The sequence below is a fragment of the Ailuropoda melanoleuca genome, chromosome 15 (genome assembly GCF_002007445.2).
Source record: "Ailuropoda melanoleuca isolate Jingjing chromosome 15, ASM200744v2, whole genome shotgun sequence".
Classification (NCBI taxonomy): Eukaryota; Metazoa; Chordata; class Mammalia; order Carnivora; family Ursidae; genus Ailuropoda; species Ailuropoda melanoleuca.
Window position 1 is genome coordinate 28,052,840 of NC_048232.1, and position 24,758 is coordinate 28,077,597.

Genomic DNA, 24,758 nt, shown 5'->3' on the forward strand with positions numbered 1-24,758 from the left:
GTGTTCCCTCTCTCGCTGGCTGTCTCTATCTCCATCAAATAAATAAATAAAATCTTTAAAAAAAAAAAATCATTGAGAATGAAGCACAAAGAGACACAGAGATAAAATTCGTAAGTAAAGGGAAATCAAGAGACATGACCAACGTAAGCAGATTAAATATTCATCTAATCAAAGTTCCAGAATGAGAGGAAAGAGAAAGTGGGACAGAAGGTATATATAGACAACTAGGAATTTTCTAGAACTAATCAAAGATAGGACTTCTCAAGTTCAAGAATCCCAACAAAACCCTGGCAGGAAATAAAGATGATACATTCACCTAATCACATTACAGGAAAATTATAGATAGGAGATTTTAAAAGCTGTAAGCCAGAAGAGACAGCTGCTCTTCAAGGGATGACAATCAAACTGACAGCTGAATTTCCAACATCAACAATGGAAGCCTGAAAACAAGAGAATAAAATCTTCAGTGAACCAGGAAAAAACAAACAAATAAACATCAACTTAGAACTATGTATCAAGGGGCGCCTGGGTGGCTTAGTTTGTTGACTCTGCATTTGGCTCCGGTCATGATCCCAGGGTCCTGGGTTGGGCTCCTTGCTCAGCGGGGAATCTGCTTCTCCCTCTCCCTGTTTGTGCTCTTTGTCAAATAAATAAATTTTTAAAAATCTTTAAGGAAAAAAAAAAAAGAACTGATATCAAGTAAAGATAGTCTTCAAAAATGAGGAAAAATAAATTTCCAGACAAAAACTAAGATTCTACCACTAACATCCTCACTAAATTTTAAACTAAGATTCTATCACTAACAAATCCTCACTAAGAAAATTTAAAAGTACGTGCTTAAGACAAAAGTTATCCAAGATATTCTGATTTGCATAAAGGAGTGTGAGGGAAAAAAAGTGCTAAATAGGAGGATGAATTTAAGAATCACCATGTACAACAATAAGGGCTAAAAACAGAAATAAAAGACAACAATAGCCAACAGCACATACAGTTCTCACATGGCTTTAAAGAGCAAGAGGATACTGGCTAACTTTAGACTTTGGTAAGTATGCATGCTAACATTTCTAAGGCAGGGCTTGCAACAGCAGCAGTATGGACATTTAGGGCCAGATGATTCTTTGTTGTGGGAGCTATCTTGTGTATCACAGGATGTTTTTTTGTTTTTAAGATTTTATTTATTTATTTGACAGAGAAAGAGACAGCGAGAGAGGGAACACAAGCAGGGGGAGTGGGAGAGGGAGAAGCAGGCAGCCCGATGTGGGGCTGACCCTGGGATCATGACCTGAGCCGAAGGCAGACACTTAACGACTGAGCCACCAAGGCACCCCTCACAGGATGTTTAATACCATCTCTGGCTTCTATCCACGAGATGCCAGTAGCCTTCCCTGAGTTGTAACAACAAAAAAATGTCCCCAGACATTGTCTAAAGTCCCCCAGGAGGCAAAACTGTCCCCAGTTGAGAGCCACTGTTCTAGGGTAACCACTAAAATAATAAGCTCTGAATTAGATGGAAGAATGAACACTTATTCCCCCTCTCAAACCTCACTAAAACTACTGAAGTATACTTTAAAAGACTTATACCGCCAAGAACAGGGAGAACAGAAGAAGAGACAGCAGTCACAAAACTCTGGAAGCTGAGAAACAGATGAACAAAAACTGATCTGCAAAGAAAGCAGATTCTAAAATGGTGGAGGTAGGCGGTGGAGTTGGAGAGGGAAGTGAAATCCAACTACTTTACAGAGCAGAATCTTCAAATGGCTCAGGAACTGACAGTATTAGGTCCTTCTGGAGCTAAGGGTGAAGGCAGGGGTATTGCAGTGAGGACTAAAATTGCCAGAATCCCTTTCCCTCAGGCCTGCTTGCTAGGTGTGCACCGTTCCCTTTTCCCAGTAGAAGCACAGGAATTAATTACCTCTTATGAGGGAAAAACAGTTAGATTCTGATTTCAAAGACAAGAGGCACAAATGGGGCATGGGTACCAACCAGAAAGAGGGGAGACTGAGGGACTACATGCAAATCTAAATGCTGACTACCAAGACCCCGGCAGCCCTTACTTTCCTGGCAGATGTTAAGACTTCTGTGAAGACTGAGTAGTCTAAAAGAAAGACCTGTTGGTTCTGACACTGGAGACTCCTGGCAAGCGGCTGATCCAGTTCACCATACACTGAAGTTCAAAATGCTCTCCAATTGTGAGAAAAAATGATTTCCAACCCAGAATTCTATACTCATGCAAGCTATCAATTAAATATAAGAGAAGAATATAAACATTTTCACATGCAAAGTCTCAATATTACGTCCTATATGCAATCTTTCTCAAGAAATTATTAGAAAATGTGCTCCAGCCATTTTGGAAATAATATTTTTAAACAATTTTGCAGAGACTGGTAGTGTAAGCAGAGATTCTGATACACAAATCACTCTCATCTATTTATTAATATGAAAAGCTAAAAAGCATGTTTAAAGTTGCTGTATATACTTTAAATTTCTTTAAATTATTCTGTAAGTGAACTCTTTCCCTAATTCTTCCAAATAATGAGATTTTACTTTACTATTCATATACAGGACAATATAACTTCAAATCTTTCTAGATCTACAATTCAAATAATTTTCCCAACACTTTTCTTATTTTAGTAACACATAAACAAATTTCTCTCACTACTCTCGATCTCATTCTTTAACACTAGAAGTACAAGTTACCACCAAACCAAAGCTATAAATAACCAACTGAAAAACAGGACAAGAAGAGGCGTCATTAACTACAAAAAGCTTTTAGATTTTGCTAGATACAAGATGTGCCACCTGATTTTTCCAGCTCCTACCTAAATGGAGTTCTGTTTTGATTATGCAAGCTTTCTGTAAGAGCAGAGTGTCCTATGTGTAGGGGCCTCCATCTATCAAACAGCAGGATTTAACTCCATTCTATCAATCCTACCCAAGCCTCTCCTACATGTCTGAACGGTCCCAAGGAATCTCTCCAGACCTCTGACATGACTGTTTCTCAAAATATAGCTGGCCAAGTTCACTGCACCACCCTCCAAGAGGTATAGGTGAAGGTGAAACAAAGGTGGGGGGCAGGTAGTATCAACACTTAATAGAGAAAATAATGACTTTAGAGTGAACGGTCATACTTTACAAGATGGTCCATTTATAGCAAAGGAATTACATTATACTCATTTTCCTTACATACAAATAAAAAGTGATCTTGTACCTCTAACACTGAAAAGTATCTCAGTAGCCAAACCAAGGCAATAGAGAAAAGTGTCTGTTTTAACCAGTTCATAACTTTGTTTTTATTTATGTGGCTAAGTCACATTATATATTTTCTTCCCTTTTTCTAAAAAAATGTCCCTGATTCGGCAATAACAGTAACTGTATTAGTATCTTCTATAATGTGAGGGAAGGCACTGGCACTAAGCAACTTAAATGAGTTAATTCAGGAACCAGTAAACACATTATAAGGTTAGCTACTATCTATTAGTTAGACATTAGAAAATAACTAGCATTAATATAATGAAACTGGGAAAGAACATTTAGTAGGTAGCTTAGAGGTCCATCTCAGTACCAAGAAATAAATCTATTCACTTCTTTTGCCTTGAATAATGAAAAGAGAGAAAGTCTGGTAAGTCACTGGTTGAGTCCTTAATTACTCATACCTCTTGGTCTCCTGGACTCTGGAAATCTCCTTTGCTTGTGCTTGTATCCCGAGTCCAACGAGGTGGTTTCCAGGTTCTTTCCTGGGTTCCTCTGTTATAGTAATAACAACGCCCTGAACTATCTTTATGAGTTTCCCATTCTCCATTAATCTGAATTGCTGGGCTCCCAGGAAGTGGGGGAACAGCAGACTGGGATATTTTCAGTTCTTGTAGATTAGCGTAAACAGGAGAATCTGGACGTCCTTGATTTGGAGGTGTCGTTGCCTGTGAAAAATATGAAATATTCATGCTTGAACTGGCATAACATCTACAAATAAAAATTAAATGAACCATGAGACACAGAAGATACAGATAAACTTATTTTAAAACATATGTACAAGTGTATATATTCTCTCTAATGAAAAAAACAATTTCACACTTTTAAAATCCATTATTTGGTTGAAGAAAACATAAGAGCTTCAAAGAGAATCCAAAGTGTACTTAATAACTTTCCCTCACCCTGGAAACACAGTCCACCGGAAGTCAAGAACTGTGGGTTCCAGTTCAAGATCTGTCACTAACAAGTAGTATGACCTTGGATTAGATCACACATCTCCCTGAAGTTGAATTTTTAAATCTCTGTAAATGAAGGAATCAGATTAAACCACATATTAAATCTCCTTTGTCTCTAAAAGTCTATAATTTTAGGCAATTTTTTAAAAATATAATAAGTCTTATACGTGAGTAATTCAACGTTTATTTGGAAAACTATCAAAAGAAAGTTTTATGTTCTAAACTCGAATATTAAATCAGGAATATATAAGTGAAAGATAAAGGAGACAAAATATTTCAGCTAAGAATTTACTACATTCTATTCCTTCTCAGCAGCGATAAATCCTTCAATCTCTTCCTAGGTTCCTTATTTGTGAATTTCCTAACACTGGAAAAATAAGAATTAGCAGTAACTGATTTAAATGCTTCATCTCAATCTACAGCTTTACTTCTTATTTTTAAATGTCTCACTAGATGTCAGTCAAGAGCAAAATATTCCTCAAACACTTTGCATAAGGACATTGTAAACTGTATTAAGTTAGAATTCTAATTGCTGAAGAAAAAAAGCACACATCTGAGAACACCTTTTTCACTGCATATTCATATTTGTGTATATATCTTTCCTTCTACAACAGAGTTTCTCAACCTTGACACCAATAACATTTTGGATCACATAATTCTTTATGGTGGGGGGCTATCTTGTGTGTTTTAGAATGTTTACTAGCATCTTTGGCTTCTACCCAGTAGATGATAGCGGCATTTCCATTGTGTCAACTAAAAAGTCTCCAGACATTGCCCAATGTCCTCTGGGGACATAACTGACCCTGGCTGAGAACAACTGCTTTACTATATAAATCCTAGACTTATATTCAGATATTTAATTACATCTATATCGTACCCAAGAATTTTATGAATGCTTAAAAATACGGAATTTAAAAAAGGAAATGTGGATGGATACGGTAAGCCAGTTCTATTAAAATTAAAGTACTTTCACTTCTAAAATATTATTTGCCTGTAAAATAATTATAATGAATCTAAATCACAGAATAAGATTTAAAAGAGAACCCAAACATGAATACATAGGTAAAATGATTACATTTGGTCTTTTTACACATGGTAATTACCCAACTACTGTATTCAAGGATACAAATTAGACTCTTCTCTTGAAATGTTAGCTTTGAATTTAGACTACCACCAAACAGTATCTTTCTATGAAGAAAAATCTATCTACAAAGACAGATTTCCATGCAGTATTTCTCTTCCAGACTAATTCCATATCCTGGTGAATTAGCCAAGTAACAATGTTTCTCTGACTACAACGAAGTCTGTTAATAAAACGAACAATTCTACATAGCAAATCACTTCCCAGAACCTTATCTAGAGAATGTTTATTCAACAAGTGTTAAAAGAAGGTCTTACTTTGCTCCTGATACTTTTTACTAGACTTGGAGAAACAAAGATGCCAAAAAACAGCCATTTTCTAAAAGCTATTTATGGAATATTATATGAAATCTTTAAGAACAACTAATTCCTATTATTTAAACAGTTCAGGGGCGCCTGGGTGGCACAGCGGTTAAGCATCTGCCTTCGGCTCAGGGCGTGATTCCGGCGTTATGGGATCGAGCCCCGCATCAGGCTCCTCTGCTGGGAACCTGCTTCTTCCTCTCCCACTCCCCCTGCTTGTGTTCCCTCTCTCGCTGGCTGTCTCTCTCTCTCTAATAAATAAAATCTTAAAAAAAAAAATGGTTTATATTTATTATTTAAAATGACAAAGGGAAAACTATAAGTGAAAATAATTATATAAATATCAAACACTGTGAAGAGAGGAAAAGGAGAATGATCCCTAATTTTTCCAGGGAATCTCCAAATTTTGTTGGTGTTCTTCAAAACTGATAAACTAAGCAATCAAGGTGACAGTTATGTCTGAAATCAAGAGATACAATTTTAAGTAGAAGAACATATAGTTAGAAGGGGTTTACTGACAATGAACGAACGGTAAAATTTTAATATTTCACATTGTTACTTACCACCACCAGTTAAATTTTTTGACAGATGTTCATTTGAAATGTTGCTCATTACCTATCAGAAACAGCTTCTAGCAGAAGTAAGAACTTTGTTTTCTTAATTAAGAATTAACTTCATGGAGTGCCTGAGTGGCTCAGTAGGTTAAGCATCTGCCTTCAGCTCAGGTCAAGATCCCAGGGTCCTGGGATAGAGGCCTACACTGGACTCCCTGCTCAGTGGGGAGCCTGCTTCTCCCTCTCCTTCTCCCTCTGTGTGCTCACTCTCTTTCTCTCAAATAAATAAATCTTTAAAAAAAAATTTAGCTTCATAATTAAAATCAGCTTATAGCTTCAACTTCCAAAGTGCATGGAAAGAGAACAGAGGAGGACTCAATATTTTTCTTAAGACTCTCATCTCTGGCAAAATGAAACTATGTACGTTTATTATCAACTGCTCAAACCATGAGAAAAAAAAATCAAAAGAATTACCATTTATTGATCACTAAGGACTTTCCTCAGGAACTCTTAAAAATATAAGTTCTTGATAGAAAAAATAGTGTAGAATATCAAACTAATGTTTACACATATACAAAACAGAGTAACTACACAGCATTTTGTCTGTTAAAAAAAGTATTTTTGGTTCACTAAACACACAATGCTGGTGAAGGTCAAATGTAAGAGCTTCAGTTTATTGCTGGTACCTTTTTTTTTTTTTTAAGATTTTATTTATTTATTTGACAGAGAGAGACAGCCAGCGAGAGAGGGAACACAAGCAGGGGGAGTGGGAGAGGAAGAAGGAGGCTCAGAGCGGAGAAGCCCTGATGTGGGACTTGATCCCATAATGCTGGGATCACACCCTGAGCCAAAGGCTCAGCCTAACCGCTGTGCCACCCAGGCGCCCCTACTGCTGGTAATTTTAATTAGCTGAACCTTTTTAGCAAATAGTTTGGCAGTATGTCTCAAAAGCTTTTAAAAATATTTTTAGAACCCTGAGCAAAGGGGAAAAAAAAAATCCTAAGTACAGAAAAGTTTTTCACACAAAGATGTTCATTCCAATGCTATTTATCACAAATAAATTAGAAACCATCTAAAACAATCCAACGGGCAGAAGACATGAACAGACATTTCTGCAAAGATGACATCCAAATGGCCAACTAACACATGAAAAAAATGCTCAAAATCACTCAACATCAGGGAAATACAAATCAAAACGACAATGAGATACCACCTCACACCAGTCAGAAGGGCTAAAATTAACAAGTCAGGAAAGTACAGATGTTGACAAGGATGCAGAGAAAGGGGACCCTCTTACACTGTTGGTGGGAATGCAGGCTGGGACAGCCACTCTGGAAAACTCTGGAGGTTCCTGAAAAAGTTGAAAACAGAGCTACCCTACAACCCAGCAATTGCACTACTGGGTATTTACCCCAAAGATACAAATGTAGTGATCCGAAGGGGCACCTGTATCCCAATGTTCATAGCAGCAATGTCCACAATAGCCAAACTATGAAAAGAGCCCAGATGTCCATCAACAGATGAATGGATAAAGATGATGTGGTGTGTGTGTGTATACATTGTGTGTGTGTACACACACACCACTGGAATATTACGCAGCCATCAAAAAATGAAATCTTGCCATTTACAACGACATGGATGGAACTAGAGGGCATTATGCTAAGTGAAATAAGTCAATCAGAGAAAGTCAATTATCATATGATCTCATTGATATGTGGAATTTAAGAAACAAAAGAGAGGCTCATTGGGGAAGAGAGGAAAAAATAAAACAAGACGAAACCTGAGAGGGGGACAAACCATAAGAGACTCTTAATCACTGGAAACAAACTGAGGGTTGCTGGAGAGGAGGGTTGCTGGAGAGGAGGGTAGTGGAGGGATGGGGTAACTGGGGGATGGACATTAAGGAGGACATGTGATGTAATGAGCACTGGGTATTAAATAAAGCTGATGAATCACAGACCTGTACCTCTGAAACCAATAATACATATGTTAATTTTAAAAAATTAAAATATTTTTAAAAAACCATTTAAACATCCAGCAACAGATAATGGTTAAGTAAACAATGATATATGAGGCAATTTATGTATTTTTTCCAGAGAGGCACTAAAAATGGTAATGATTTTTAATAACATGATAAAAAAAATTTATGAGGTTAATGAGAATAGCAGAATATAAAACTGCATCTAACTTCCAACTAAACTCCAACTAAAACTTTAAAAGTATGGAGAAAAACCAACTAAAACATTATCAGTTTTCTCAGGGTAATGGGAGTATGTACAATTTTTTTTCTATGTGCTTTATTTCCCAATTTTATTTTTCCCAATTTTACAGTGAGAATTATTACCTTTAGAGTTTGATTAGGACAAGAATCCAGGGCACTTGCTCAGTCCAGGAGACTCATAAAAGTGACAACAAGAGTATTAACACTATGCAAACTAGTCTTTCTTAACAGGTGGTCAGTGGATCATCGATATCAGACTCATTTAGGAACGCTTTTTTTTTTTAATTTAAAATTCTTGAGTCATATCCCAGAGTCACTGGGGGTGGACAATGGCAGGGGGTGGTAGTCAAGAATCTGTATTTTTAAGTACTCCATGGGATCCTTATGTATACACTATTGTTTGGAACACACTGATAAAATTAAATCTTCCTGAATAGACTCAGGGCAAACGGGTCCCCCTGGTCCAATAAATGTGTATTACAAAAAGCAAAGTACTTAGAGACAATTTGGTTCATACTACCAGTTATTTCTCAGTCTGCAGATAAGTCAAAGAATTAAAATAAAATAAGCAACAAAAGGTACTTCCAACATATGAATCACATAAAAATTAGTTTTCTGATATTTTAAGACTTAAGTATTGTGCACTTAAACTGAACAAAGAACCCTGTTCATGAACTGTAGACAACAAGAATAAGTGATTTTTCATACAAAAAAAATCTTTAAAAGGAGAGCACAGAAACAAAGTTAATTTTATGGGCCATATCTGTCATTAATTAACAACTGAATTGGGACCATTACTTCTGCACATGACCCAATTTTGTATTTAAAAAAAGCTGTGGCCTGTTCCACTTAATCTATAATAGACTAAAATAGTCCTCCCACTACCCACAGAAAGAAAAAATTGGGGAACCATATATATAAGAAGACAACTTTAAACTTAGACTCTACCTGAATCCTTACTTTTTTAATACCAAAAACACTGAGATTTGTCCCTTTTTTAACATTAGTTCAAGAACTGCTTCTAAAATAAACTTCAAGGAATGGCAGAATTCGTATTAACTAAGGAGCTATACCTATTGTTTCTTAAATAGCATATGCTACTCAGTACTAATACTTAGGTACCTACCTTTATAATAATAAAAACAATACTGATGAATCATATTTACATAAATATATTTATGTTACTGAATAATCAGTTTAAGTCCCTGCAGCCTACAATCATATCTCTGATTTAGTTTATAGGTTAAAAAACAAAACAAAACAAAACAACACTTACCAAATGTCAGACTCCAAAACAAAATTTAAATTATTTTTTAACTCTAGCTTAATTCATGTGGAAAAAAGACATTCATGTCCCTGTGGTAATTTACCTGCTTAAACTCTGCCTTACCATAATTGCTAATTATCATAACATTGGGCCAGTTAATAGAACAGAGGACAAAAAATAGCCAACAAACCAATATTCAGTTAACATAACACTAAAATTTGTTTTAGTTTCAAAACTGAAAATTGTGGTATCAATTTTAACTGGAAAATGTAACTTTCCAAAAGATATCTTTTTGCTTAAAACCAAATTTTAGGAACAAAAACATATTATCCCTCGTTTGATAATTTTACAATATAAAATCTAATGTTCATATCTTAAAGCATGACTGCATTAAGATTTCAGGGTTTGCAGAGCGTAGGGATATTTTCTATGATTTTACTTACTTAGCTAACATTTGAGAATTACAGCTGGGTGGGAGATGAAAGTAAGACAGTTCCTGTCCTTAAGGGCCAGCAACCTAGTAAAGAGACAGATAATAAAACCATTCCAATGGCATGAGCTACGTGCTACAGAGAGCTGTGTGTACAGGATGCTCTAGGAGCACAAAAAAGCAGCAATAAACAAGGAGAAGAGAGCGAGACATGACGTGAGGAAAGGTTCACAGCAGAGGTTTAACTGGATCTGTAAACGGAAGCAGGAGGAAGCCAAGGAAGTCAAAGGAAGTGGTGAAGGGCACTCAAAGTACTCTCAAAATCTGTTTTTAGCTGACATAACACAAAGAAATAAAAAGCAGCTTTCCCATAATGAAAGATAACTGGTGGCTAAGGGAAGTCAGTACCGTGAAAAGCTTTAATAAGTACTTTCACGGTTAAAAAAAAAAAACACAACACACACAAAAACACAAAAAACTCTTTTCTGTAGTTTTTCTATTTATTGTACTCGAGGCTGCTCCACTCCGATACAGTTTGATACCTTATATTCGTACACTAAAACTTTTTTAGCCTCTCATCTTTCATCTTGTTTCTCTGTCGTCTTCCCCTCCCCTTTGATCACCTTAACCAACAACTTGAACAACCCCTTCCGGCCATCAGAGATCTGCCACCATTTCGGCCTCGCCCCTGACAGACAGTAAAGCAGGCCCCAAGTAGGAAAGCTGTGAGGTCTAACAAATGCTTATTTCTAGGAAGTCATAAACAAACACACTGGTGAAGTCATTTCTGGGCGACCAACCTGAAAAACCAGATGCCGGCTGACAACAGTGCAGTCGTGCCATGCTGTAAACTAAAATAACTGGTAGGTAAAGACAGTCTGTACCTAGAGGGTGGATAGGTAACAGCTGACAAACACCACAGTGAAAAGACCAATACATACATAGTCCCGAGGGTGTGCACAATCAGGAAGTTTACCACAGGTAAAAAGATTAGCCAAAAAAGGAAGAAAAGACAAATTTCCCCTTAAAGATTAAGCCCACACCCACCTCCTCCAATAATTTTCTGTTGTGCCCTCACACGCATCTCTTCCTATAGCCTTACAACGCTAAAGCTTATTGTGGTACTTATTACACTGCACTATAATCTCAGATTTACTTGTCTGCCTTTTCTTCTAGAACTTGATTATTCTTAAGGCAGAAATGTTTCCCTTACCTATTCATCTACAGTGCCTAATATAGCACCTGCACATAGTATAAACACTTAACATGCCCCCGAATGAAAATTACTTTTAGATAAACTAAGAAGCTATCATGGAATCCATATACTGAAATTAATTTCTTACTCCTGTTTTTATAGTCTCCTTGGGAAATCTTACCTAATTCTACTGCTTCAATAAAATCAAACTCACCCTCTAACATCCACCTCTCTCCCCTAAAAGACACACATGTATTTTGAAGGACCTACTAGCATGGATCCTCCTCACATTCCTCAACTCCTTATAGCCTGCGCCTAAACTTTTTTTTCTATAACACACTATGTCAATACTCGCCAGTTCAAATAGCAGCATCATAAACTACGCATTCAGAAATCTCAAAGTCATCTTGCGTCTCTTCTCTTTACTCCAAAGAGTTCCACTAATTCTTCCTCCTAATATACCTTGAATTCCTTCTTCTCTTAGCCCAAGATAAGTATCTTAGCCTAGGTCCTCCTATCTTATCTGCTAAATGATTATAAGCACCCATGAGGGGTTGACTGCTTCCATTTCTTTACCCTGTCCAACTGATCTTCCACAGTACCAATAATTCTCTAAAAACACGTATCTGAATTTTTTTTTAAAGATTTTATTTATTTGAGAGAGAGAGCGAGCACAAGCAGGGGAAGGGGCAGAGGCTCATGGAGAAGCAGGATCCAGGCTGAGCAGAGCCCAACACGAGGCTCTATCCCAGGACCAATAATTCTCTAAAAACACGTATCTGAATTTTTTTAAAAGATTTTATTTATTTGAGAGAGAGAGAGAGCACAAGCAGGGGAAGGGGCAGAGGCTCATGGAGAAGCAGGATCCAGGCTGAGCAGAGCCCAACACGAGGCTCTATCCCAGGACCAATAATTCTCTAAAAACACGTATCTGAATTTTTTTAAAAGATTTTATTTATTTGAGAGAGAGAGAGAGCACAAGCAGGGGAAGGGGCAGAGGCTCATGGAGAAGCAGGATCCAGGCTGAGCAGAGCCCAACACGAGGCTCTATCCCAGGACCAATAATTCTCTAAAAACACGTATCTGAATTTTTTTAAAAGATTTTATTTATTTGAGAGAGAGAGAGAGCACAAGCAGGGGAAGGGGCAGAGGCTCATGGAGAAGCAGGATCCAGGCTGAGCAGAGCCCAACACGAGGCTCTATCCCAGGACCAATAATTCTCTAAAAACACGTATCTGAATTTTTTTAAAAGATTTTATTTATTTGAGAGAGAGAGAGAGCACAAGCAGGGGAAGGGGCAGAGGCTCATGGAGAAGCAGGATCCAGGCTGAGCAGAGCCCAACACGAGGCTCTATCCCAGGACACTAGTATCATGACCCGAGCCAAAAACCAGATGCTTAACCAACTGAGCCATCCAGGTGCCCCAACATAAATCTGATCTTGTTACTTACCTGCTTAAAAACATCAATGAATATTTCACTAACTATAAAAGAAATTCAAATACCATAGCTGAGACTGTAAGGCTCTTGAACATTCCAGTCCCAAACAATCTTTTCTGCCTCATTCATTGCCATTTTCTTTACATTCTTTGCTCTGAAACCCCCATGTGACTCACACATCTAACTATGAACGTCATGCTATTCTCCCACCCCTACCATTACCTTCAAATCTTTCTTTATCCTTCTATCTGGGATATCCTGTCCCTAATCACCAACCAGTGAACCACATATAAAAACCATAAAGAGCTGATTCAAAGGTCACCTTCTCTTTGAGATGCTTCTCTTTCTTCAATGTAGAATTCCCCTGCATCTAGAGCAGCACCAACACAAATATAATGTGAGCCAGGTAAGACAGGTAAAATTTCTAGTGGGGGGCACCTAGGTGGCTCAGTCGGTTAAGCATCTGACTCTTGATCTCAGCTCAGGTCCTGATCTCAGGGTTGCGAATTCAAACCCCATGCTGGGCTCCACAGTAGGTGTGGGGCCTACTTAAAAAAAAAAAATTCTATAGCCACATTAAAAGGGTAAAAAAGAAGGAGGTGAAATGAATTCTAATAATCATTCAACCCAATATATCTAAAATAAAATGCTAAGTCTTTAAAATCCAGTGTATATTTTATAGCATATCTCAATTCAAATCCTAAAATTTTCATCAAAGTACTTGATCTATATTTAGATTTCATAAAATTTACAATTGAAAAAGCAAATTCACATACTCAAATTATTCTATATCAGTTTTTAAATTTAACTTACAATAACTGAAACTAAAATAAATTCAGTTCCTCAGTCTATCAACCGTGCATTCAAGTGCTGAACAACCACACATGGCAACGGGCTGCTGTACCAGACAGTATCAATCCAAAGAATTTTGTGTTTGCCTACACTATAGCTCCCCTCACACATTATGTTTAGTTGTTATTTTTCATCTTTCCAAAGGAACTCGAAGCCCCTCAAGAGTGTAGAGCAAGGTCATGTCTTAATCACACTGTATTTTCAAAGTCTAGAAACAAATGAAAAAACTAAAAATCCCTCACATTCTGATAAACTTTCCCAATAACTACTTTCCTAATCCATACAAAATGTTTAAAAATAGAAAGGTAAATGAAACAGCTGCTAGAAACTAATATTTATTGATGAAACCTCATTGCTAAAGGTGTGTTGAAAGTATTCAACAAGATATGCTTGTTCTTGGTCAGTTAAGCAAACAAAATTCTCCAATAGCACATTATATGCTGAAATAGCAAGACTTAGCTACTATTTTATACTGATGAAGCAACATGCAATGGCCTGGTATGCTGCCATTCATTATCACAAATCTCTCTCTCTAGGGACTTGAATGCTAACTGTATGATCAGCATTCAGAGGATGACTAAACAATACTCCATGGCTGAAAGTTCTAGAGAGTAACAAGTTTATGTACCATAAGTAAAATCACAAATGAAAAGAATGCATCTGTGTTTACTTATTGAAACCACATAGTACACACAGAAGTCTAAGCTCAGACACTGAGGCTTCCATAACAGCCAAAAATATAATAAATTTCAAAAAAAAATACAAAATTAATCAAGTACATGGTACACATTTAATTGGCTGACATACCATCCTTTCTGTCATTTTCTGATAAAAACCTATTCTTCTTTGTTTTTCTGAAAATAAGATTCTGAAATAAAATTCTGAAAAACTATATAAGGAAAATATAAATTGTCACTTCAAATGAACACAACCAAATAAATGGGTTTCTAACTTACCACATATGTACCAATTTGTTAATAAGTCTGCATGATAACACTGTAATACAGTTGCTTGGATAATCTATTAATTCCAAACTCAGTGCATAATTTACGAGTTTAAAGTATTATATTCTTAAAGCTGTACTGAAAATATTATACGTAAATAAAATGTAAATAAAAATAGATGATTTTCCATCATTTTAATTGCCACTTTATACTAAAACAAGAAATATTTAAGCCCTGAATTCCTTAAAAGATACTCAAAGTAGGTATTTAGACACATAGAGATGAACCTACTAATACAAATCCAAAAGACTATATGTAAGTTCTTATAACTTGTTTCATGGAATTACGGCTGTTTTGTTTACCTGTATTCTCTTATTTATTCTGAAGTGAGATTAAAAAGAAAAAAAATGTAGAAGAGAAAAAGGCCACTAGTTTTAAACCTATGTAACAATTCTGAAGTGAAATTCTACAGCCTAAGCTATAAAGGCAAGAATACACTGATGATACCCTTGGAAGTCAATATCTAAAACTTTAAGTTTACCCAGAAAATCTAGAGCACACAAGGAGGAAGGACGAGTTCACAGTCATGAATATTCTGGGTTCATTCTAAATCGGAAATGTAGTCACTGTGCTTAAAATTAAAAGCCTCATAAGCCACAATGAAAATACAGTTCCCATTAGAGCAAGTTCTCTAAGTTGCTAACGGATAAAATAGGACAGGTAGGGAAGAGAAAGGTAAAATGCATGAGGTAGAATGAGACTGATCCATGATGACAGTGGTCAAAAGTCTTACATCTCTCTGAATGAGCAGTTCATCCTCAAGTTTCATAAACTGAGGCCTGCCTAGACACTAGGTAATCACTCTCTTTGCAACCATCAGCACCATCCATTTCCAGAACTTTTTTCATCTGACAAAACTAAAACTCTGTGCACAACACACAGTAACTCTCCATCCCCTCATTCTTCAGTCCCTGGCAACCAACATTCCACTTACTGTTTGTATGAACCTGACCACGCTAGGTGCTTCATGTAAGTGGAATCATACAATATTTGTCTTTTTGTGACTAGTTTATTTCATTTTACATAACGAATAAGATTCATCCATGCTGTGGCACGTGTCAGAATTTCCTTTTTAAGGCTGAATAGTATCCTACTGTAAGTACATACTACATTTTGTTTATTCATCTCTTCATGGAAACTTGGGTTGCTTTCACCTTTTGCTATTATGAATAATGCTGCTATAAACACGGACATAAAATTTCTGTTCAAGTCCCGGCTTTCAATTCTTTTGGGTACTGTGATGATTAATTTTATGTATCAACTAGACTGGATTAAGAGAATGCTCAAATAGCTGGAAAAACACTATTTCTGGGGGTCTCTGGAAGAGATAAGCATTTAAATCAGCAAAGTAGGGGCGCATGGGTGGCTCAGTCGTTAAGCATCTGCCTTCGGCTCAGGGTGTGATCCCAGTGTTCTGGGATTGAGCCCCACATCAGGCTCCTCCGTTGGAAGCCTGCTTCTTCCTCTCCCACTGCCCCTGCTTGTGTTCCCTCTCTTGCTGGCTGTCTCTATCTCTGTCAAATAAATAATAAAATCTTTAAAATCAATCAATCAATCAGCAAAGTAGACTGTCCACACCAAAGGAGGTTGGCATCTTCCAATCTATTTAAGGCCTAAAAAGAACAAAAAGTTCTTTCTTTTTCACTCTCTTACCATGACTCTCCAGGTTCCTGAATGTTAAGACTTAGACAAGGACTTACACCATCAGACTTCCCAGCTCTCAGACCTTCAGAGCTGGACTGAGTTATGCTACTGGCTTCCCTGATTCTACAGGTTTGCAGAGAGCAGATTTGGGACTTATCAGCTTCCAATGATTGCATGAGACAATTCATATAACAAGTCTCTTATAAGTATATCTATAGATATCCTATTGGTTCTTTTTCTCTTGAGAACCCTAATAAGAGCCCTTTTCTCTTGAAACACCTCAAATAAAACTTACCATTAGCTCTAAAGGTCATCATTCAAAAAAATAACCCTGATATCTTACATATTTTCCACATCCTGACATCTTACATATACATGGAAGACCATTAATCCAAAAGGGGAGGGAGGAATCAGCAGCTAAGTTTAAAAGTAACTTGTTTCTCTCAACCTCCTCACATATCCTTACTGCCAAGAGAAAAATATAAAACATTCTATTTATATTTCAAAGTACATGAAACAAAACACATCTAATAAATACACTCGAATTCTACAGTTAATGCTAGCTAAAACCACGGTATATTTCCCAAATCCTCAGTCTCCTCTTAGGGCCCTTCCAACCCCTCTTCCTTGTCAAAACTAGTTCTCAGCTTGCAATTTTTTTTTTAAAGGCTCTTAAATACAAAAGAGAGGGGACGGCTGGGTGGGATGAAGTGTCTGCCTCTCCTTCCCCCTGCTTGTACTCTCGCTCTCAAATAAATAAAATCTTTTAAAAATTTTTTTTAAATAAATAAATATAAAAGATATGTTCCCCTAAGTCCAATCAACTACTGACCTTTATCTAAAGACTCAGAATTGCTCTATCCTATTCTAAGGCTCATTTGAGACATGTTGGTCTCCTCTGGTTCCAAATCAGTTACTTATATATGCTTGCTCCTTTTCATCAGGTATCTGAACATTCAAGGAGAAATAAAAAGGTTTTCATTCAGGGTTCAGAAGTCTCAACGTATAAAAACAAATGAGAAAATCTGTGACAGAGATCTAAATTAAGATTTACTAACTTCTTGTTTACTATGTCTGTTTAGGATACTGTTGCTCTTGAGCATGAGACATACTGAAAGTGGCATAAAGACGCCTTGCTCCTTTTAATAAAAGAAAGTGCTAACCATAGGCAGGAACAAGTCTGGTTATCACAGTTTTCAATCTTCATATGCGATTTCAGTGAATGCACTAACATGGAAACTACTATACAACAGTGATACCGCAGAGCAAGTGACTATTATAAAAGTATCCATATTTTTCTATTTATATTTAGTTACTAGAGGAACATTAAGATTTATAAACTCTCATTTCAATCAGTATATCTGTAGCTATAAAGTTAAAAAGATCACATTCCTTCCCACTTGATTATGCCTAAAGAACAGCTAGTTACTAAGTTATCATAACTGATAAACACTATTTTTCCTTAACTCATTTAAATTACAGTAACAGAACTGTCAATGAAGAAAAAAATACTCGAAATATGAAACAGATGGTCTTTCTGTAAGAACAAATAATCTAATCCTTAGGTATATGTTACATTACTGGAATGTTTAAAAAACAATACCACCGACACGACACGGGTGCCTAATAATGCTTTTCTTTCTTTCTTTCTTTCTTTTTTTTTTAAAGACCTTATGTATTTACTTGACAAAGAGAGAGAGAGAGCGAGCACAAGCAGGGAGAGAGGCAGAGGAGAGGCAGGCTCCCCGGTGAGCAGAGAACCTGACGCAAGGCTCGATCCTCAAACCTGAGCTGAAGTTAGATGCTTAACCAACTGAGCCACCCAGGCGCCCCAATACCTTTCACTGGTAAGCATGACAAATCAAGTGAAGGAAAATCTAGCATACCTAAAAGAGATGTTTAGTAGATAATTAATAAAATTTTAAAACCATACATACTTAGAAAAGGTGCGATGCACTAAGCTGCACAAAGTAAAACTCTTCTTTAAATTATGAAATATAATTACAAAAGGAAAAAAGTAATCTTTTTAACAAAAAAAAGTTGTTGTTTTTTTTTTAAATAGAGAATAGGATTAAAAAGAAAAAAAATACCACAAAACAAAACTCCAGGAATCTACTACTCAAGTAGAACCCCTGTTGATGTCTTAAATGACGTTGTGGACACTCTTCTTTTAATTTTTAACCGTCAAACATCTTGTACCTCCATAATTTCAAAACGAAACGCCTAAGCTTTCTTTAATACAAAAATCTGGACAATCTTAAACCAGCTGATAAACTTCTTGAGCAATCGAACAAAAGCAACAGTTCTGTTTCAGATATTATCTGTAGGACAATGTTTCTGCAATTTTGTATGAGCATTTTATTGTATTTCACCACTTATAAAAATGAGGCAAAAAATAAAAAATGAAAAAAATAGTACAGCATTTCCCTATATTTCTTTATGATACAGAGACAAGCAATCTATAGTTCAAATCCAGCTTGCAGCCCATTTTTGTAAATAAAAGTTTTATTAAAACATAGCCATACAGTTTCCATATGGCCTATGGTTGCTTTTATGCTACAGTGAGAGTTGGATACTTGTAAGAGAAACCATGTAAGCTCATAAACCCCAAAATATTTACTACCTGGTTCTTTATAGAAAAAGTCTACCAACTCCTATGAAGATGCCCTCCCCCCCTTATTCAGCTAGATTTTACTAAAACCAAGTACACAAGAATTAGATGAATTATGTATTTTATTGCATTCGTAATTACTTCAAATAAATTACAAAATTTACATCCATTTAGCGTTGACATTCTCCTTCTATAAGCTTCAGAAAGGATAAGCAGAAAATGCAATCTTCAGCTTTTATGTTAACTGAGTTTCAGCTGATTTTCTTAATTCACACGTAAGTTTTAATATCTATTTAAAAGACAAGAATAGTTCTCTTAACTACAGACTTAGTTATCACAAAGACCTTTAGTGATTTCCTTTAAAAATTTTTTATTTTAAAAATATAACTTTATTGGGACACCTGGGTAGCTCAGTTGTTAAGTATCTGCCTTCAGCTCAGGGAGTGATCCCAGGGTCCTGGGATCAAGCCCCGCATCAGGCTCCCTGCTTCGCTGGGAGCCTGCTTCTTCCTCTCCCACTCCCCCTGCTTATGCGCCTTCTCTCTCTCTCTCTCTCTCATAAATAAATTTTTTAAAAATTTTTTAACTTACTTATTCATCCCCACATATTTTCCCTCTGACCTCATAGGTCATCCTATTCATTGCCTTATCNTAAATAAATTTTTAAAAAAAATTTTACTTACTTATTCATCCCCACATATTTTCCCTCTGACCTCATAGGTCATCCTATTCATTGCCTTATCCTACTTATTACCTGCATTTCAACAAATCATCTAACATGCTCACACTTGGCTCTAGTTTAAAGAAAAAAAAAAAATCAATACAGATTAACAGACTAACACTACAGGTTTGCAGGGTTTTTTCCCTAGGTTATTTACTAAAATTGTATTAAATGATAGTGTTTATATTTCTTACGTCAGGAATTTTTAAGACAAATGAATGGTGTCTCATTCATATTGTGGCTCTAATTCTTGTTGTACTACTATATTTTGATTCTTACTTGGCATTCTCAGAACAAAAAATCAGAGGTGTGAGTACTGGGGGATGAAAAAGTTTGGGAAAGTTTGTAGAGATTCAACGAGAAAGGAGTTGAAACTTGAAGTAAAAGTAAGAATGGCAACTACATAGATCCGAAATACATACAAAACACATACACGTATTTTCTTAAGGAAACTAGGAAGTTCTGTGGTAGTAATACAGAGTATAAGTGATTTTGTGTCACAATTTCATTTCCTCTGATTAACAATGACATTTTCCTTCATCTAAATAAACTTAAGCTTAAACTGTCTATTCAAAATCATTTAATTGTCCTCCAAAAAAGCTGAAGTCACTTAATTGTCTTGGTTTTCCAGACACTCCATCTCTCCCAATTCCTCCATAGGCTCCTGGAGGAGTCAATAAAAATTAATGTGTGTGACTTGATTTTTCTAAACTATATATATATAGAGAGAGAGAGAGAGACTGAAGACATGGTGGAGACCCCTAAACTTCTGAAAGTGGAGGGACACCTAAAACACCTGAACTGTATATCACTGCAAAGCATAAGCTGCCAGTTTTTATATCAGGTAAGTACCATAACTAATATCATCATCACTTACAGAATCATATTGGAATAGCCTATATAGTTCCTTGCTGTTTACAGTAATGGCTCCTACATGCTTCCACAAGGTACTTTTCTCTGCAGCTACTTTTAACAACTCCTAAAGTTCAGGTAATGTCCAGCCAAATGGAAATTCCTTATCAGAGACCATAGGGAAGCAACAGGAACAATCTACTATTCCACAGTGGTACCCAGTTTTCTTTCATAAGGTGTGGTTCTGTTACAAGACATGATCCTTTGCCCATCATATCCCTGCCCAATACAAAGTACACAGCTGGTGCCCAATAAACATTTTTTTAGTGAATGCACGAATTAATTATTGCAGTAAATCTAAAGTCATGATTTTTGCTTTATTTTATTCTTCCCATTGGTGTTTTCCCTTCCTTTCCAAATAAGAAGTGATTACGAAATTTAACAAATATGTATAAAAAAAAAAACCAAAAACAGTTCTCTTAAAGCCCCTAGTTGACAATGGGTATTAAAAAACTATTGTTTAACCTGATGAGTTCAAACTTCTCTGAAACACAGGGAAGATACTGCAGGTTCTGTTTTCAAATACCCTGCTTTGTTATGGTCTCAGAAAAATGCTAATCTAAAAAAACATAGTCTTAAATCTCTTCATGTAAAATAACCAAACAGAATCAGAAAGTATCTACATCAAATTATCCCTAGTAATTAAGCTGCACCTTTAATACTTCAATCAGACATGTAATGGTATTTCTATGACTTTTATAGACATACATTCACTTGGTAAGTACATTTTATTTCCTAAGTAAATACTAAGATAGGCTTTAGCTATTTTTCCTTTCTTCTATTTTTAATTAAAATGTAAAATAAATAGGGGTGCCTGGGTGGCTCAGTTGGTTAAACGTCTGCTTTCAGCTTAGGTCATGATCCCAAGAACCTGGGATGGAGCCCCACACCAGGCTCCCTGCTCAGTGGGGAGCCTGCTTGTCCCTCTCTTCCCACTTGTGCTTCTCCTGCTATTTCTGTCTTTCTCTCAAATATGTAAAATCTTTTTAAAAATGTCAAAAAAATATATATAGTTCTACCTGTATGCCTGAGATCAAACTAACAAAGATACATCTACACATAACAGAAACCACTTACATAGTATATTTTGTGGACCAGACACCAGTCTAAGTACTTCTATTAATTCAATTAACCCTCATAAAAACGCTATGACATAGGTACTATTATTCCCACTTTACAGATGAGGAAATTCTAGCAGAAAAGTTCAGGTACTCATTAAGGGTCCGACAACTAGAAAGTGATCTTTGAACCCAAGCAACCTGGATGCAGAATCCATGCTCCCTGCCTCTCTTACACTAAGTTGCCTCAACACTTTATTAGTGGGTAAAAGTTTATTAAAGTTATAAGTGTAATGTAAATACTTCATTTTTAGAAATGGTTAAGCTATAGAAAGTTATAAGCTATAGAAAGTAAACCATATCAAAATTCGAGTCCTCTCTAGAGTACATTAAGAAAAGGACTTGTGCCAGAGAATAAAATAACATTTATGTTTGACAATATATATTAATTAGGAAACAGAACTGAGAAGTCATATTCTTTAATGTCCAGGTCTTTTTACTTCACTAGTAGCCTTTTATGCTCTCTTTCATTCACTTATTCATTCAAGAAATGTTCAACACAACCCTGACTGAAAGGATAGAAAAAAGTAACAGACAAATTGCTGCCCTTAAGAAGCGCGGCAAGTCAGGGATGGAAAGCAACACTCAAAGCAAGCTGAGTGCACTTCTCAGACTTTACATAGTAAGTTCCTCCAAAAAACTGTATCATGTCAGTTTTCTATAAGAGCACTAAAATTGACAAAAGATTATCACATGTAAGTGTAGTAAGCAATGCTATGTTAAAAAAAAAATAATACAAACATGCCTAAAGCAGTCACATTGTCCATACAGGTGGAAAAACAAGAATGCATGCCCCAGGCCCACTGATACAAGAGACCTAATACAGTATACCAAATACATACGTACACACTGCAAACAAATCAATTCTAAACTATACACATTTAAGAATTTTTGCTTGCCTCAGAAAAGCTCTTTTGAAGGGTCTCAAATAGAAATCCACAAAGCTTCCAACTGTTTTTTTTTCAATAAAATTTTCCTTAAGCAGGAACAAAAATAACACATAGCAATTAATATTTATTAAGCATAAACTGTTCGAAGCACTTGACTTGACTTATCTAGTTAATCTTCCCAACACCCAGGAGTTTAATTATTCCTCCTCATGAGGAAGTTGCTGAACTCAGATCAAAACTAGGTCTATTTGATTTCAAAGTCCAGGCTGTTACTCAGTACCTACATTGTCGCTACGGAGAAGTAAAGTGATCATTTCTTAGAGCTGTGTTTAATAAATACTTTCATTACCACAGTGCAAAATATTTTCAAATTTAAGAACTGGCACGTTGTCTCTCTCTGAAACTACAAACAGAAAGACACTAACAAGAAATACTAAGTGCTAAGTTATTTGACTTTAATTCCACTTTGCCTATCTTTTAATGAAAGCTCTGACAATATTGTTCCATACTTTCTAAAACATGCCTGGCACAGCATAAGTAATCAATAAATATTTTAAATAATTAAATAATACTCTACTGTCTATAAGCATGGCAACCATACAGTTCTGTTCCGATTTTAGTGCCTCTCACTGTCCCAGAGGTACATTCTCACTTCCCATACTTGGTCACAACAAAGTGCGAGACAGATTCTGGTTCTGATTTTTGGTTCATAAAGTATGCTTGCCACATCCATGACACCACCAAAAATATAAGCTCAAAATTTTTTCAACTGTCCAACTAACTTTGCTATGCACAATAAAAGAATAATAATGCAAAAGCATATTCCACTAGGAAACAGATTACTACTTTATTCAATATACAGAGCCATCCAACTTACTGAGTGCCTTTACGTATGGCGCACTAGGTAGTTTTAAGCAGAAAAAGACAATTCTCAAAATTTATTTTCATGGTTCTGTAGTACTTTGGAAATTATAAAATATGGCCATGACCCACCCACCAATTTCTTTTTCAGAATAAGTTTCAATACATCTCTGACTATAGCACCATACCTCTGTCTACTCTCGCAAAGTAAGGGACTGGATATCTTCCCACTCCATTAATTTCTCAAAGAGAAGGTGAGACAGGACAATTCCCCCATTGTGAACCATTCAGCTAGATTTCTGCTTAGGTACTTAATGAGATTTTAACTCACATCACCTGTGGTCTTCATCTGTGGAGAAGCTACTAGATACAAAAACTAAGAAGGTCATATGTAACCAAGAGGCCAAGAATGATAAGTAAAATTCAGACAACAGAGTCTCCAAAACAAGACTCCATCTACATCTATAGGACTTTAGATGAATGTCAGAAATAAACACACTAAGAGTTCATACAGAAGGAGAAACAAGTGTTTCAAACTTAGAGAGTAAGGGAAACAAGGTTTTTGTTTAGATTTTTTTTTTAATCATGTAGAAAGAAAGTTGAATATCTACATTTAAAAAATCATAGTAATCGCAGCCTATATAACCAAAACTATTACCTGGAATTTTTCAGCATTTTCATTTTAGGGCAATTAAGCAAATGGTATCTAATAGTACAATTGTTTTTTTCCCCAAAAAATTACATTTAGTATGTCCTGGAGAGACACTACAAATAAACATACTACCATAAAGACAACTAATAGTAATAATTACAATTATGAAGACTACAAAAGTCTTGGTTTCTTTACAGAAAGGTTCAATAATCTTTCATATAGTGTTACTAATGCAGGAGCATGGATTACAATACACTTAAAAAAAACTGCATATTATGCTTAAGGAAGAACCAATATAGTAGGCAGACTTTTTTTTTTGGTACGTTTTCCATTTTCTAACTTCAGCACAAAAGATATTTAAAGCAGTCTGACTCCTTCCTCTTTTCCATCCTTACTAGAGACATCATCTTTCACTTCTTGTCATTTCTATTTTTGCATATTCAAGGTTTTCAGATCTTGAAACTGAGTATTTTCACATTGTGCTTTCCTTGTGGGAATGTGACTTTATGTACAATAATTTCTGATTCAAGTATAAACTACTTCTAAGGCAAGAAATTTCCAACACTGTAGTATTACTATAACTCATTATATTTCACATGGGTTTACAACAAAAAAATTAATTCTATGTATTGTTAAAAGACCAATGAATATATGCTTTCTGATTTAACTGCCATAGATTTTAACAAACCATTCACTTACCAGTTGTCTAACTGAAAAAGAGTTTAGCCAACAAGTATAC

General features: G+C 35.9%; 1 protein-coding gene across 7 annotated transcripts in view; it reads right to left on the bottom strand.

Annotated features, from left to right (window-relative positions):
- ARHGAP12 (Rho GTPase activating protein 12) overlaps positions 1-24,758 on the bottom strand; it is a 114,255-nt gene that overhangs the window by 53,373 nt on the left and 36,124 nt on the right. For all 7 annotated transcript variants that reach the window (XM_034644351.1, XM_002920453.4, XM_034644350.1 and 4 more), the window contains exon 5: positions 3,654-3,917. In XM_034644351.1, the coding sequence (XP_034500242.1) occupies positions 3,654-3,917 (264 nt within the window). The remainder of the gene's footprint in view (positions 1-3,653; positions 3,918-24,758) is intronic.